We start from the raw sequence: 12,426 nt of genomic DNA, 5'->3' as shown, positions 1-12,426 counted from the left end.
GGGGTGTGTGTGTGTGCGTGTGTACAAGTACTGTGGGCCAACTTTTGCGTCTTCTCTCATCATTCATTGAGTGAGAATAGTTTTGTTACCTTTGAACTTGGCCTCTGATGGCAGGACAGGCTCAAATGGGGTGTAGGGGTAGAGTGTGAAGGGGTCTCCCAGGGAGTTGAACGGGTCCAACACGCTGCTGGTGGAGTAGTTGTGGCGGAAAGCCTCCGAGGGGAACGGTGTCTCGGCGGGGCCCAGCACCTCGTCACTCTCTGGTTCAGGCTCCGGGCCCTCGTACTTGAGTGGGACAAAACCTGGGGGGAAGGCGGTGGGGGCGGGCTCCTCTCTGGCAGTCACGGGGGGTATCTGGAGGCGCGACCTCAGCGTGGCCAGCACAGTGTCAAGGACAGACTCGGTGGAGCTGAGGTAGTTGAGGAAGAAATGTCTGCCTTGTAGGCGCAGGGAGGACACAGCCTCGTCCGGGAATGACTGAAGGAAGAACGGGATTTCTGTGACGCGCGGGGTGGGGAGGACAACTGCCGCAGACTCCCACCGTAAAACTTCTGCAAAGGGAAGTAATCCATGCGAGCCAAGAATGACGGGAATAGCACCGTAGTTGAGGGCCTCGTAGAGGCGGGTCTGAAAGGCCAAGGTCGACTCTAACGAAGCGTTGAGGGGAAGGAGGATGAGGGAAAAAGTGGAGCCAATGGTACGGTCGCGTCGGGCCGAGGCGGAATCACACAGTGACCAGTCGGCCGGAGTGGTCAGAGCACGGCCAAACTGGCCACAGGACAGGTCCACGTCCACACTGCCCTGGTAGCTTACCTGGAAACTTTTCAGCGAGGCCACAATGGCCTGTTCTATGTGGGAGAAGTAGGTCTGAGAGGACAATAGCGAGGAGTCGATGGCGGACAGAGGGCGGCGGCCCGCCACTTTCCCTCCCCTAGGGGAATTGTCTGGGAAGTCGTGAGGCTGGAGTCTGTGGTCGCTGGGCGGGTGCTGTGAGTGGAGGGGAGAGTACTCCCCCAGGTAGGACAGCAGTAGCTTCCTCCTCACCGGGGAGATCTGGGGCAGGTGACGCCACATGCCCTCGCGCACGCTGGGGCCAAAGTTGGGGGGAATGACCAGGTCAAAGCCAGGCCGGTACGCTGTGTCCGTGAAGAAGGGCTGAGCCACCATTGCCCGGCCTGTGGCCACGCCCGTCAGGAGGTCGGCGGTGGCCAGGGAGGAGGCGAGGGTGAGGAGGAGGTGGTTCCTCCCATCCCCCGCCCAGTGGGGCAGACCCAGCAACATGTCCTCCACATCCCCCGCGGACGGGGGGGCTGACCCCGCGCTCGTCTCCCCCAGCACCAGCACAAACAGGCAAGCGCTGGCCGCGTCCTCCGTGCGGTAACTGCTGCGGGACAGGTAACTCAGCACGGCCGAGGCCACGCCCGGCGTCACAGGGTGGCCAGGTAAGGCGTAGCGGTGAGGGTCATAGAGGAACACGGGGAAGCCAGAGACCAGCGAGCAGCGCGAAAAGTCAAAGCAAGACTCCATGCGGCAGTGGTGGGCGGAGCCTGGCATGTCCAGTGGCTCCTGGGGGTCCACGGTGCGCAGGATGCGGTGGGGGGCGCGGATGTTGGGCGCGTGGAGGCGCCGCTCCTCCTGCTCAAAGCGGATGTGTTCTAGCGACACGCGGATCTGACTCACCTCCTTGTTCAACACACCGTGCTCCGCTTTGAGCGCGTCAATCTTGCCAGCGTAGTCTGTGATGTCCGCCTGTAGGTGGAGCCGGCGGTTCTCCAACTGTCGCAGCTCGTTGCTCACCGAGGCTTTGATCCGGCGCAGTTCTTCTATCTCCTGCTGCCGGGAACCCGAGGCTGGCCGCGCGTGGGGGAGCTCCGAGTCAGGGTCGCCAGGTAGGCCATCGATCAGTCTAGTGCGGTGTGGGTCTGGCTGGAAGTCGCCAGCCGTGCTTAGATTGGCCAGGTAATGGTGGATGACGAGAGAAAGCGAGACGGCCAGTGCCAGGAGCAACAGCAGGAACTTGAGCAAGGTCAAGTTGTGCGCCAGGAACTGGCCGCTGCGAGAAGGGACTTTACACATCTTCATCTTTCTCTCCGGGGGCCCTTCTTCTCGATCTTCCCCTTACCACATCCTTCTTCTTCTGTCACTTTCATGAGACATGTTTTCCTTTCTTCACATACTCTGTCTTCTCCTTGTTCCTCTCAGCACATTGTTAGTGTCCAGTGGCAGCACACACAGGGCAGTCAGCCCCCGGGCAGACAGAACCAGCAGTCCAGCATCTCGCTCACCTCTCCCATCAGCTCACAGGGGACTCACCGCCACACCCCCATCAGCTGACAGCCATTCACGGCACCACTCACGGCACAGCGACTCACGGCACAGCGACTCACGGCACAGCCACTCACGGCACAGCCACTCACGGCCACACCCCCATCAGCTGACAGCGACTCAGGGCACAGCGACTCACGGCCACACCCTCACCTGGCAGATGAAAGCACAAACAGTTACAAGGAGGAAAACTTGACTTCTTTTGTTTGCTCAGCTAGACAACCGCACACAGTGGGCACTGTCGGATCAACGTCCCTTTCAACACTCACTGTTGGTGTTTTGTTTAGTAAGAGTATTACAGTACTTGCAACACATCAGGTCAAATAAGGGCTGAACATTAGAGGTGTTACAAGAGAGTAACATTAGAGGTGTTACAAGAGAGTAACATTAGAGGTGTTACAAGAGAGTAACATTAGAGGTGTTACAAGAGAGTAACATTAGAGGGGTTACAAGAGAGTAACATTAGAGGGGTTACAAGAGAGTAACATTAGAGGTGTTACAAGAGAGTAACATTAGAGGTGTTACAAGAGAGTAACATTAGAGGTGTTACAAGAGAGTAACATTAGAGGTGTTACAAGAGAGTAACATACACAAAAAAGGAGGAGAGGTCAGGACGACAAATGTTTGATAAGAAAGAAGGAGCAAACCACACAAGAGCACCAGCCAACCACCCGCTTCAACGCTGTACAATCAAGCACAAACATTCACATGAGAAAAGACAGAAGTGCCCCCCCCCCCCCCACATCTCACGAGTCTGAGTTAAAAGAAGCACGCTTACAGCCACAAACACACAACACAACCACCACAATGCTAATTTTCTGTGAGGAAAGAGACAGACAGAAATGACAAAGGGAAAGAGAAGAAGTAGGACCTACCAGTGGCACCCTCCGACCACCCATTCTCCTCACTGACACCAACACATTTTTTCTTTCTGACTGCAATTCAAAAAATACAATTTCTACTGAAATGTAGTAGGCTACAAATGTATCCATCATGGAAATAAATTTCTTATCCAAATACATGTGCGGCAAAAAGGCACAGTTGTGCATGAAATAGTGATACATAATGTGGGAGCCTGTTAGGCCATTCATGCCTGCCTTGAGCCACTTGCAAAATGCAACCCTAGCTAGGGAACGGGCGTTATTTCATCAGCCAACTCAGCAGTTGCTGCAACAAAAGGTCAAAACCATTGGGGTCACCTGTCATCCGTGGAAATAAAAATTGAGCAAACTTCCACTTACATCCCACTCTAGAACACAGGAGAAAGGTCAGGGGGTCAGAGGTCACATAGTAAACTACAGACAGCATACACTAGCAACAATCAAAAAGAAACAAACCGTCACGAACTTGAATGGAAGGGACTTGTCAGTTCCCATGGTCCAGTAGTAGAGTTACCTAAGGAGACAGAGCGACATTGCCAGTCTCTCACCATGTTGTTGCAACAACGTCTCAGCTAAACAGAGCTCTTTCTTACAATGTCTGAGCTAAACAGAGCTCTTTCTTACAACAACGTCTGAGCTAAACAGAGCTATTTCTTACAACGTCTGAGCTAAACAGAGCTCTTTCTAACAACAACGTCTGAGCTAAACTGAGCTCTTTCTTGCAACAACGTCTAAGCTAAACAGAGCTCTTTCTAACAACGTCTGAGCTAAACATAGCTCTTTCTTACAACAACGTCTGAGCTAAACAGAGCTCTTTCTTACAACAACGTCTGAGCTAAACAGAGCTCTTTCTTACAACGTCTGAGCTAAACAGAGCTCTTTCTTACTATGTCTGAGCTAAACAGAGCTCTTTCTTGCAACGTCTAAGCTAAACACAGAGCTCTTTCTTGCAATGTCTGAGCAAAACAGAGCTCTTTCTTTACCAATCTTAACCCTCCCAGCCCATTAAGTGACCCAAAAAGGGAACATCTTGACAAATTGTTTTCCTCAGCAACAAGGCTAGCCAATGGTGGGAGCTGCCACTGTAGTCTTCATTCATTGTATTAGTCTTTATTAGACATGGGTTCATGAATTCGAAACTTGGTGGCTAAATGGTGTCTACTTACACTTTTACTACCCTTTTATTGTCCGTCGTGACCCAAAAATAGATCAGACATTTAATAAGAAAAAAGGAAGGACATCCGTAACAAGCAGCTACCCCAACACACAATAAAGAAGAGACCTAACCTGAACCCAAACTAAACCCTAACCCTACCCTTACCCTCTATTCTACGCTGTCTCATAGTGGTCGCTCGTTACTGGTCCTTCTGGAAAAAATGTCGAGACCCAAAAGTAGACCAGACGTTATATAGAATCTATATGAAAAAAAATGGAGTCTGCCATTTTAGAGTCATACTATATATTTTGAAGCAAAACTCAATTTTATAATAAAAATCAGTACCTTGTAAGAAAATTAAAACAAACAAAAGACAAACATAAATTGGTTTCTTCAGAGACTATTGAGAATGAAATAGAGGGAAATGAAAAGAGGCAATGGAGAAAAAAGCCCATCATGTGGGCCATACAGTGTAGTATAGATTAATATAAAGGAAGAGACAATGCCGCTTCTGCAACAGGCGCTCGTCAATTTTTAAGCATCATCTGGAGCTAATGGTCATCTTAAAGCTTGTTCATTTGTTTTGCATTCGATGGAAAAACACCCATGTACCTAACTTGAATAGAAGTCAAGACATTTTCGATTGAAGAAGATGGGTCACCTGGTTTCAGAGGTAAAATTTATAATCGAGAAAATGGCCGAGAAAGTTTGGTTGTAACTCTAGATCTACATATATTATAGATCTATAGACCTAGGCCTAGATCTATATATTCTTATTAGTAGCCTCAACTAGATTTAGTACTAGATTCTAGATCTTGTCTGAATCTGCTACAAGATTTAGTTTTAGTGTACAAAAGTAGGCTACAAAAGTACAAGTCTTGCTTAAATTTTAAATATCTAGATCTAGATCTAGATCTAAATCTAGATCTAGTCTAGATCTAGATAAATCTAGTAGAGTCTAGTCTAGATTCTAGAACTGGACTCTAACTCTAGAGCGGTGAATCCAGATCTTGATTAGATAGCGGTCGAGTGACTAGTGTACAAAGCTCGACTGATACGACTGCGAATGACAATGAACAATAAGTGACACGTCTAACTGCACTCCACTGATGTGAGTTCAGAGTGAGTAACCCCTGGCTCGGCTCTTCTTTCGGAGTCAATTCAAATTTTGATACTGAGAAAAAACCCTCAAAAACAAAAAGTTATTTTCCAAGAATGGACATGATGTAAAATAATGTCACTAACTTACAAAAACAAGTAGATCTTGTCTCCGTATGAATTCCATCAACAGATTTTCAGGCTACTTTTAAAGACCACTAAATTCATAACGAGAGATCTAGCAGAAGACTTGTTTTATCTCTTTTTCTGGAGTTTTATCTGGATGATCAAATCAACCGGCCAGTTGTGACAGCAGCTTCCGTCATTTCCGAACCCTGACGCCAAAGCATATATGTTTTGTTTTCAGAAAGATTAGGCCTTATACTTTCCTCTCAAAGTAGCTTTTTTATTCTTGAAAAGAGTTTTTCTTGAAATCACAATCCGCACTCCTATAAATAAATAAACCAATAGGCTACAAGTTTGAATAAAAATGAGTTCGTGATAAGAAACTGTCGCTGGCTGCTGACATCACGTCAACAATCAATGTTGTCTGCAGGATTGAGTGGCTATTGTGACGTCAGTGGAAACCTTTTCCTATAGGACTGCGGGAAACCTATGAGTGTTTCAAGAATATAACATTCCTCTTTTTTAAGGGGGGGGGGGGGGGGGGGGGCATCACAATGATTTAAAACGAGTCATGAAAACTATTCTTATACTTGTAGTCCAAAGCATTATTGCTTCGTTTGTCAAATTCCCATTTTCTTTCCTCACACAAAATCTTTGCGCCCTACGTCTCTTATAGATCTAGATCTAGATCTAGATCTAAATCTAGATCTAAAGATCAGAAACACATATTTTGAAAGCACAACTAGTCTACATTAACTTGGCCTTTATTAAGAACATTCCAAAAGCAAACTGATTTTCCATTTCAAAGTGGATTTCAGACAGAAAATTATTATAGCTTTATAAACTTTATTAGGCCTATTAACACCAACAGATAGGCCACCCCTTGCTACTGACAGTCAGTCAATTAGTTCGTTCACTCCACACACCAAATTCAAGAACGGAACCTCTACCATGTTTGCAAGATGGCGACTGTTCAACAGACGTTGAGCGTCATTCAAAATACGCAATTTTGTAATTATTTTTAATGCTGATGTCTTTGTCAGTTCATTTTTTACTGAACTGTAGATCTAGATTTATATAAAAACCCTATAGTCGGTAGGGTGAAAACGTTTCAGCCAGTGTTCAGTGTGAGTAATGACTGAAGATGCTGTTGACACTGACACAACTTACTGACAAACTTGCACACACGAACAACAAAAACAGTTCTTTGTAAAAAGACGCAAGAAGAGACACTCTAGATCTAGAAATCTAGATTTTTCTAGATCTAGATCTAGACCTAAAAAAATAAGGTGGGGGGGTTTCAGGGAGGCATGCCCCCCAGATTTTACCATAATTTGATGAGGAAGATTGAAGAATACCGGGGGGGGGGGGGGGGGGGAATCACATGCGATTAAACGTAGAAAGACGCAAACTATTTTTAGGTAAGGCGCCCATCTTGTTTGACGTCATACCAGGATACCCCTCCGATCACGTGACTACATCTAGTATACCCAACCGCATGGCACCAAAGATGGAAGTGTCTTCTATGTCATGTAAAATATAGATCTATATAGAGATATCTAACAGTGGTTTTCAAACTTTTTTCGCCCACCGCCCCCTTTTTCACCCAGCCGAGTCCCAGCGCCCCCTACTCCGCCCCAACCATCAATCTGACATAATGACATGCATAATATATATAACAATCACAAATAAAGAGAGAGCTCAAACAGCAGTGTAGAAAGTAACGTGCCTCTAAATTCTACTAATTTAGTTCTGAATATTAGTTGGGTCACAAATCACCATCTTTACAGTCTTAAATTAAGCGTGGACGAGAGATAATAAAGCACATTTTAATTCAATCTTATGCAAGGGCATTGAGAGCATAATACTGTCATTTTATGCATATAGTTGTCATCGTACTAAACGACCAGTGTTATTAATATCAATAAAAATAAAACATGTATTATCACATTTACAGAAGCAAAACGCCAAAAACTAAACACATAAATAAAAACGCCCGTGATCATTGTTTTGAAAACAGATTGACATTATCTTTATGAAACGTTTTCTCCCATCAACGTGCTGCAATGTAGTGGCCTGAGATTTGTATCAAATATCTCCATTGCAGAAAATAAAAACGTTATTAAGTTGTTCAAATGTGAGAAACCACACGAAAGAAAAAGTATGCATGGATCTTAGTCTGTAATTATCCCCATCATCGTCATCATCATCATCATCATCATCATCATCATCATCATCATCATCATCATCATCAACATCATCATCATCGTCATCAACATCATCATCAGTTTCATCAGCAATGGCAACTCTGTTAAACAAGTGAATGTTTTGCTTTTTTTAAAAATGAAGAAAAGAAAAGAAAAAAAAAAAAGAAAAGACACATTGAGATATCAAGTAAGGGTAAACTACGGAGTAAGCCTGCGCAAATAAGTTATGGACACTACCCTAATGGGAAGGAAGGACCTGCTAAGACGGAACCAACTTATCAACATCAGGTTTCAGATTGGTCAGTAGCCGACGCAAATCGCTACGCTTCGTCAGCAAACTTGTCACTGCACTGAATCCCCTTTCTACTAGATAGGAGGCGGGAAAAGAGATGAACAACTTGATCTTTTCCCACTTTGAGGGGCATTTGTCTTGCACAATAGTTTTCAACCAGAATGACTGGTACGGCTTTTTGAACAATGGTTTGATTTCAAAGTCACATTTCATCGTCAGAAGCTCTTCTTCAATTGCTACTAGCAAGTTATCATCTGTTTCAGTGTTCAATGGGTCCAGTATCCAGCATGGAATTTCCAGTTTAAAAATATCAGGAGGCTAAACCTTGTCTTCATATCAGCATGCAAATCTCTGAAGTGGTTGCTATATATATTTGTAGTTCCTCGTCAGAAATGCGCCCTTCTTTCAGTGTCTCCGCCAAGCTAGGAAACTGAGAAATTTTCTTCTGCCAATGTTTCGGCGGATCATTTCCAGTTTCAACAAGAATGACGAAAGCCTTGATCAGATTGGTGTCATCCCCCTGCAGCTGAAAGTTGAACTGGTTGAACTTTGTAAAAAGATCTGTGAGGAGCGCAATGTTGTTCTTGTGTTCTTTCAGTCTATTGCAGACATCACTGTCTGTTTCTTGAAAAAAACAAAACCAACTTCAGCACAGAGTCAAACAGGCAGAACAATAATCGTGTTCAATAGTTTCCTTTCGAGAGCCACCAGACTTCAGTGTGCAAAAGTAAGCATTGAAAGTACTCGTTCAACAGTTTCCTTTCGAGAGCCACCAGACTTCAGTGTGCAAAAGTAAGCATTGAAAGTAGGCCTACTCGTTCAACAGTTTCCTTTCGAGAGCCACCAGACTTCAGTGTGCAAAAGTAAGCATTGAAAGTACTCGTTCAACAGTTTCCTTTCGAGAGCCACCAGACTTCAGTGTGCAAAAGTAAGCATTGAAAGTACTCGCCATTTTCTGTGCGCAGCTGTTGAAATAGTCTCGAGTTCAAAGTGAGGGCTTTGATCTTGTTCACACACTTGAAGGCAATGGCCAGTGTGTCATGCAGACTTTCATTCAGGTTTTTTTTGCCACCAAATTCTGTCTGTGAATGACACAGTAGACAGTAAATACTCCATGGACTGATTTCTTCAAAAAGTTCATAAATCCACGTTTCCGACCTGCCATCGACGGTGCCCCATCTGTTGCACAGGCAACTGTATTGGTCAGAGGGATCTGTTTCTCCTCGAAAAATTCTTGGACCACTTTGAAAATGGACTCGCCTTTGGTATCTGTTTCCAACATTTTCGCAAATAACAATTCTTGCATTATTTCCTCACCCTCTATGAACTGATATCCAGTTAAAGGCTGAGCTCATGTCCTTTCAGCATTTTGCACTGTGATTTCTCAACATTTGCTGACATCTCATCAATACGTCTTTGAATGGTATTGTCACTTAGTGGGAGAACTTTCAACACAGGCTCCGGGGCACGTTGCGGGACTGTGTTGACCACCTCTCTTGTCGCAGGCATGAGATTCTCACCAATAGCATGGTTTTTGCCTGTCTTTGTAATAAGCAGAGATAAATTATATGTTGCTCGTAAGCCTAGATCAGCTTGATCGACGTTGGCTGCAAACATCGGTTTAAAGGATTTTCATTTCTGAAAATTGATCTTTAGAGTTTTGAAGTATGCCAGATCTTTGTCAGATTTGTCTTGACGAATCTTATTTATATGGGATTTGCAGGCAGGGAACGAAAGTTTTTAGTTATAAGTACATGTAGTATTGTAAACTATGCCTAAACTATCTATTTTTGTTTTTGTTTTTGTTTTTGTTTTTTATGTGGCTTTTTTCTCTTCATCACGTTTTATGTTGCATGTCATGAAAATTTCATACCGCCCCCTTAGCGCCCACCAGCGCCCCCCAATCGCCCAGTTTCGCCACAGCGCCCCCCAATCGCCCAGTTTCGCCACAGCGCCCCCCAATCGCCCAGTTTCGCCACAGCGCCCCCCAATCGCCCAGTTTCGCCACAGCGCCCCCAAACTCTCGCCACCGCCACGGTAGCGCCCACTTTGAAAACCACTGATCTAGAATCTAGATATATATATATAATATCAATGGCCACCTCTATTCTCACCCAGGGTGAGAATAGTGCAGGCGAGTCTTTTGGCTATTCTCACCCGGTGCGCGTTCACCGTTATAGCCTAGATCTAGGCCAACAAATTTTGCGTTCACCCTTAACAACAGAATTCTACACTGTGATAACAGAAAAATTGTAGAGTTCTGTGCCGTGAACATTGTTCCATTAGAACTGTAGCCTCTAAAAGCGTACAATTTTGTCTGTGGGCAGTGGAGAGAGAAAGAGAGAGAGAGGAGTAGCGCAAGAACTTCCGGTCAAAACAAAATGGCGACCCGCGTAGTTCGGCTCGATTCGAAAAGTTAAATAGCCGTAGCATCTTTGTAGACAACCAAATTAATTTACTTTTGTGTTTTAACATCATTTTTTAACTTTGTTTTGGTCAATTTGATCGTCCACACCGATAAACAGTATTCAGAAAGAGACAGAGAGAGAGAGAGGGGAGGAGTAGATCTTGCGAGAACTTCCGGGCAAAACAAAATGGCGACCCGCGTAGTTCGGCTCGATTCGAACAGTGAAATAGCCATAGAACATCTTTGAAGACGATCAAATTAGCTTACTTTTGTGCTATAACGTAATTTTTTCTTGGCTTTTATCAATTTGATCCTCCACATCGATAGAAAGTATTCCGAAATTAGGAAAAACAGGTCTTGTTTCAAACCAGGTGAAAATAGCCTACGGTCGCAAGTCTCACCCGGGGTGAGAGGTCGATCGTATTTCTATTCTCACCCCGGATGAGAATAGCCACTTCCAATATCAATGTCTTGCTTAATGTAAACCTCTCTGTCGGAAATTCTGATTGCTGAACAGACAGCGCGTCTGCGTTGGAAGTCGTTCAATGATTTTTGGAGCGGTTCGATCCCGGTCCCGGACAGTTTTGTTTGTTTTCTCTTCTCCTCCTGGCGACTGATCAACAGTCGCATAAATTATAATTTGTAGAGCTGCTTTGAAGTTTTTTGTTTTTTTAAAAATATATTATTAGATAAGAAAAGTGATTAAAAATGCAGGAGAGGGAGGGGGTAGATCTAGATTTAGATCTAATCCTCCAGCGTCTTTACGGCAATTTTTGTGCGGTTTATTGTCTTCGTGTTTTAAACCGTGTTTCAATTTCAAGCATCAGCGTTCTTAAACTTAATCTTACTGTTTTGAGCATCAACGATCTAGTTTCTAGATCTAGATCTAGGAAATCCGAAATGTTACCGAAAATACACCGTTCCTTGTGGGTATCCCAGGAAGTGATGACATCACAGTACTAAAATTAGCAGCCAATCAAAAAGATGCATCTTTTCTACATTTAACGGCATGTGGGGGAATCATGAATTCCTAATGTTGATATAGGCAAAGTCGGTCCGCTGGTCTGGTATTCTTCAATCTTACTGAAACTACAAAATCACCCCTAACCCTAACCCCGAAAAACGCAAATCGGAATTAAACATGGGAATCTTAACAATCGCCCTAGATATCTAGAATCTAGATCTATCTAGGTGCTCTTTGGAAATTGCCTGCCCGTTTCCATTGGCAGCCATTTTGAAAGGAAACGTGAAGATTGTAGGATATATGGGTTTAAAAAAAAAATTAAATTACTATTTTTGCCAGGGGGGCTGTGTCGGGGAGGGGGGCACAGCGGTCCGGGCGTTGAACGTCACTGATACAAACGCGTCACACAGTCTTTTTTTTTTACATAAGCTAGTATTGACATAGATACGAAATGAATTGAGCGTTGGTCTCTATGGAATCACAACACAACTTTTTGGCACACAATCGAGATTACACAGGTGTGCATTTGAACGAATTGGTCTTTTTTACACAGCTCATAATATGCAGGCATTTCAGGCACTACCTGTTACTTCTCTTTCCACATCATGTGCTCAGTGCCGGTAATAATCTACACAAAACCTCGTGTTTGCTATGAACACTCGGGTTCAACGAGGTTTTAGATCAGGCCCGGCGACCTCGTTGAATCCGAGCTCCTGTGTACAAATGTAAACATGGTGGAGTTCCATCTGCCGGTAGTTTCGTTCGTTCAAGTCCAAAGCTGAACGCCAGAGACCCTGAATTGCCAGGTAATCAATTGAGGAGTGAACTAAGCGTGAGACTCTAGAAGGAGACACTAAAGCCAGAAAATCAAAATTCAAGCAAAGAATGGCGTTTTTTCGTCAGTTCCCATCCCCCAATTATTATTCGCCGGTTTGGGCCCCAGGAGTCAAGAGTAGGGGGGGGGGGTTTT

The 12,426-nt window shown here is 44.6% G+C and overlaps 2 protein-coding genes across 2 annotated transcripts in view; one reads left to right on the top strand and one right to left on the bottom strand.

Moving 5' to 3' along the window:
- LOC101855221 (exostosin-like 3) overlaps window positions 1-5,868 on the bottom strand; it is a gene marked incomplete in the record, with an annotated part of 15,377 nt that extends 9,509 nt beyond the window's left edge. Inside the window, 3 exon segments of the mRNA XM_013089289.2 lie at window positions 90-2,478; window positions 3,663-3,720; window positions 5,612-5,868. Coding sequence (XP_012944743.1) covers window positions 90-2,082 — 1,993 coding nt within the window.
- Window positions 5,869-6,646: 778 nt separating this feature from the next.
- Window positions 6,647-12,426, top strand: part of LOC101855062 — a 9,347-nt gene continuing 3,567 nt past the window's right edge. The window contains exon 1 of the mRNA XM_035972945.1: window positions 6,647-6,713. The gene's annotated coding sequence lies outside the window, so the exon portion shown is untranslated. The remainder of the gene's footprint in view (window positions 6,714-12,426) is intronic.

This window comes from Aplysia californica, unplaced genomic scaffold (assembly GCF_000002075.1).
Source record: "Aplysia californica isolate F4 #8 unplaced genomic scaffold, AplCal3.0 scaffold00918, whole genome shotgun sequence".
Classification (NCBI taxonomy): domain Eukaryota; kingdom Metazoa; phylum Mollusca; class Gastropoda; order Aplysiida; family Aplysiidae; genus Aplysia; species Aplysia californica.
This window is presented reverse-complemented; position numbering and strand designations above follow the sequence as displayed.